Source organism: Sinocyclocheilus rhinocerous, unplaced genomic scaffold, assembly GCF_001515625.1.
Source record: "Sinocyclocheilus rhinocerous isolate Xijiao unplaced genomic scaffold, SAMN03320098_v1.1 scaffold2120, whole genome shotgun sequence".
NCBI lineage: Eukaryota > Metazoa > Chordata > Actinopteri > Cypriniformes > Cyprinidae > Sinocyclocheilus > Sinocyclocheilus rhinocerous.
This window is the reverse complement of record NW_015630026.1, coordinates 631,471-635,463: the sequence shown is the minus strand read 5'-3', so window position 1 is coordinate 635,463 and position 3,993 is coordinate 631,471. Positions and strand designations below refer to the sequence as shown.

General features: G+C 36.3%; 2 protein-coding genes across 3 annotated transcripts in view; one reads left to right on the top strand and one right to left on the bottom strand.

Moving 5' to 3' along the window:
* LOC107739777 (amyloid-like protein 1) overlaps positions 1-2,427 on the bottom strand; it is a 77,300-nt gene extending 74,873 nt beyond the window's left edge. For both annotated transcript variants that reach the window (XM_016551981.1, XM_016551982.1), the window contains exon 1: positions 2,190-2,427. In XM_016551981.1, the coding sequence (XP_016407467.1) occupies positions 2,190-2,252 (63 nt within the window). In that variant the 5' untranslated portion in view covers positions 2,253-2,427. The remainder of the gene's footprint in view (positions 1-2,189) is intronic.
* Positions 2,428-3,171: 744 nt separating this feature from the next.
* st14 (ST14 transmembrane serine protease matriptase) overlaps positions 3,172-3,993 on the top strand; it is a 44,298-nt gene continuing 43,476 nt past the window's right edge. Inside the window, exon 1 of the mRNA XM_016551986.1 lies at positions 3,172-3,519. Coding sequence (XP_016407472.1) covers positions 3,496-3,519 — 24 coding nt within the window. The 5' untranslated portion in view covers positions 3,172-3,495. The remainder of the gene's footprint in view (positions 3,520-3,993) is intronic.

Below are 3,993 nucleotides of genomic sequence, written 5' to 3'. Positions count from 1 at the left end.
ATATATATATATAGTATTTTTTAAGAATTGTATGTAAATAACATAAAACAATGAAAAATAATACAACATAAATAATAAATAATATATAAATATATAGGCCTATAATCATATAAAAATGTTTAAAATATATTGGTTTGTGTAGACGGTTTTTGTAGACCATGTAGATTATTTTGTGTTAATTGCATTAACGTTACCTTTCTATAAAGCAACTGTTTGTTTCCTGCTGAAGACAAATGCTAAAAATAGTTCACGTTGGAATTTTCTAAATCGATACCGATGTCGCAGTCTAAAACATTTTTTAACCCCCAAAATAGTGTCAATAAAAATCCCTGGATTGACAGATATGTGTTCTCTTGATCGCACCCTGATTTGTTCACAAGAATTGAAAGGGATTGACAGCGTTTATATCCTGTCAGGCAGACACAATCCTCTTCCTGCGCAACACTTTATTTCCCCAACATCTGCATGTGGCCAAATCTAGCATTAAATTATATAAAGTCTTTATATAATATACCAATCTGCCCCATTATTTATTTATTTTTTTTCAGAAAGGATTTCCAACCCTTTCTAAATTCAAAAAGGCTTCAACATCCAATAACAGTTCTCTATCATTATGCAAAAAACCCAGAAAAACAAATAAGCGTGGGATGTCAGGCATAAAATGTCTGAGTAACATTATTTTTCCATCTCGGGCCTTGGAGGTACAGCAGGCTTCGTCAGCACTGCAGGCCGCAGAGGCTGCAGCATATCTAATAGTACTGAATCAACAACCCTCCTGCATCAGGGCTGAGAACGTGTCTGCTGTAACAATCTGTCTTCTGAAAGACTACTCAAAACTCACATTTTACACATACATTGAATTTTCTCAGACAAAAAGCCAGTCCGAAAGTACAAATGTAAAATCAAACAGATTCTTTTACAATCTAAGATGCACGGCAACTCATTAAGTTGCATATCGGACATCTGCAGTCCACTGTCAATGAAAGACAGCAATTTCCTCCTCAATGCAAGTATGTATTACATACTAAAAATCTAACAAGATTACTCAGTGATACAAATTGTTATACTAAGAAACATCCATTCTGTAATGAAAAAGCTAAGTCCATTATTAAATTGTTTTGCATTTTTGGAGCCTATGGTGTTTGTGCTGATGTTTTGTTTTTTAATGACTGAATTAACAATTAACAGAAGACTGCATATTCTTACCAATTTTATATTTTTTAAGGTAAACTTTACACTACGGTTGTCTTAACATATATAGTGAATGTACTGAATTAATTATTAATATTTTTACAGCATTTATTAATCTTGTTTATACACACACAAACTCACATATATAATGTATTTATTTATATTTATATTTATATCATTGTTAGCTCAAAACACATGATGTTATAATTGTTAAAAAAAATATATTGGAGGTACAGCAGGCTTCGTCAGCACTGCAGGCCGCAGAGGCTGCAGCATATCTAATAGCACTGAATCAACAACCCTCCTGCATCAGGGCTGAGAACGTGTCTGCTGTAACAATCTGTCTTCTGAAAGACTACTCAAAACTCACATTTTACACATACATTGAATTTTCTCAGACAAAAAGCCAGTCCGAAAGTACAAATGTAAAATCAAACAGATTCTTTTACAATCTAAGATGCACGGCAACTCATTAAGTTGCATATCGGACATCTGCAGTCCACTGTCAATGAAAGACAGCAATTTCCTCCTCAATGCAAGTATGTATTACATACTAAAAATCTAACAAGATTACTCAGTGATACAAATTGTTATACTAAGAAACATCCATTCTGTAATGAAAAAGCTGTGCCCCACCCTACGAAATAACATACCTTCAGCTAATTTATCTTTCCACTTATCAGGCCAAGGTCCCAATTGGTTCTTTCTCTCAGTCACACACACACACACACACACACACACACATGTACACACACAAACGCACAAATATACATAGACAAACAATCATACATCTCATAAGCATTAGATCTGACCCCAGAATTGTGTTATTTGTATGTATCAGTTTTTTTTTGTTGTTTTTTTTTCTAATTGGCTGCAAAAAAAAAAAAATCTAAATAGAACGCAGCCTGGGGGAAAAAACAGGGTGACTAAGGTTAATCTGAAACAAGTGCATAAAAATAATAAGCACAATAATTGTGTCATCCGCGTTCGGATCCTACCTCATCTCTCCAGACGCAATAAGACAATAAAGTCATCAATATTAATGGCGTTTTCTGCCCCATTCTTCCTCCTTCTCTTCTTAGTATTTAACTTTGATTATTTCTTTGGACGTCTATTTTTAACTACTGTATTATCTCCAAAAGAAAAACCAACGGGAATGAGCGGGTCTGCTACGGGATACGAGCTGGTCTGATCGGAGATATCTCCTGTGTCCGCAGATCTCAGTATGAACTGACAATCGGCTGCGGCTCCGATCAGTAAAACCAAACCCTCCTCCGCTCGGGCTGCGCAGAAGCTGGGCGTCCATTTGCTGAAGAACGGCGCCCCCTGCTGGACATCCATTGCCAGTCACTGTGAGCGCTGGTGAGGAAAGAGGTTAAACAAAGTCTGTAAAGAAATACATACTTAAGTATATACTTTTCATATCGGTGCTGCTTATTATTTTCATAGATTTTACAGCCGCTGTTGTCCCACAATACATTAATTTTACAGCCACCTTATGTTCATATGGTGTAGTTTCAGTATTGAGCCGCTAGAGGGAGATCAAGATAAATGTTTACACCACGCTTAACAAAAAATAATTAATACACGGATTTCATGGCTGTATAATGTAGAAAGCTAACGAGACTAACTTTTGATTGTAATTTGTAATAAGAGTCTGTCTATTTATTTATTTAAATTATATATAATTTAAATAAATAAATAAATAAATAATTGCATACATTTTTAACATGTAAACACATCTGACAACTTTCCAAAAAAACAAACCAAACAAAAAAAAACAATGGCAACTAGCACCGGCTCGATATTTCTATGATCCCTTGTCCTGAGAGCACAGTTCAACCATTCAGGTATTTATTACACCTCTTGCCGTTTCAGGTATGTATTACACGGGAATGCATTTGTTCCCCTGTTTAACTAGCTGCAATATCAAACTATTACTTTGTAGTTAAGAGAATTCCGAACAATTCTGAACAAGGTGACTGAAACCAACATAAAAAAAAACTACTGCTGGACTCTTGTGACACTCTGTTTGTAAACGCCTGTGTTTGGTGACGGAAGTAGCCTAGTCTTACCTTGTCATGCCCACTGAAACTACAGCGTCATTCACTGCCCTCAGGTGAGAGAGATGAGAGAACGCCGCGAGATTCACTCCGTCAAACTCTGAACGGCCCATCAAGAACTTTTACAATTGGACTATTTCACCCAAACTGCCTAAAAATACAGCGCCTGCATTGACTGGTCGGAACGTCAGGCGTGCACGCTTCTGTTTAGTAGCGAAACAAACTATTTTCCTGAAAAAACATGAGTTCTGCCGCGTTTGAACAAGTAAGTGTCTTGTTTTTAAACAAAAAATCTCTGCACTTTGAATGAAATGGCGTATTTCTCCAGCTATGTTGTCAACTTTATTATTAAACCGCATGTAGGCTATAGATCCCTCAGGGTAACTTACCGGGTTAAAAATTGACCACACAACTTGAATAGCCTATGTGAATTTAAACTCGTATCTTAGAGATAATTTGGGACGTTGCATCCCGGTAGCCCAGTTTTTTGTTTTTTACCGCAGTAAAGATAGTTTGCGGTTTGATATTGAGATTTCTTTTGGCTATAAATACGCAGTGCGCTGTCATAGACATGCAAATAATACCGAATATCATTCTCCATGATTTGTGAATTCAGGTGACGCTGTCCTTCGGGCCGATACACATTTTTTCGTAGCGACTCTTAATTTTATAATGCCTATAGCTCCAAAAGTTGGACACTTAGAGGAATGAAACCGGTGTCATCTTCACCAGCTTGATC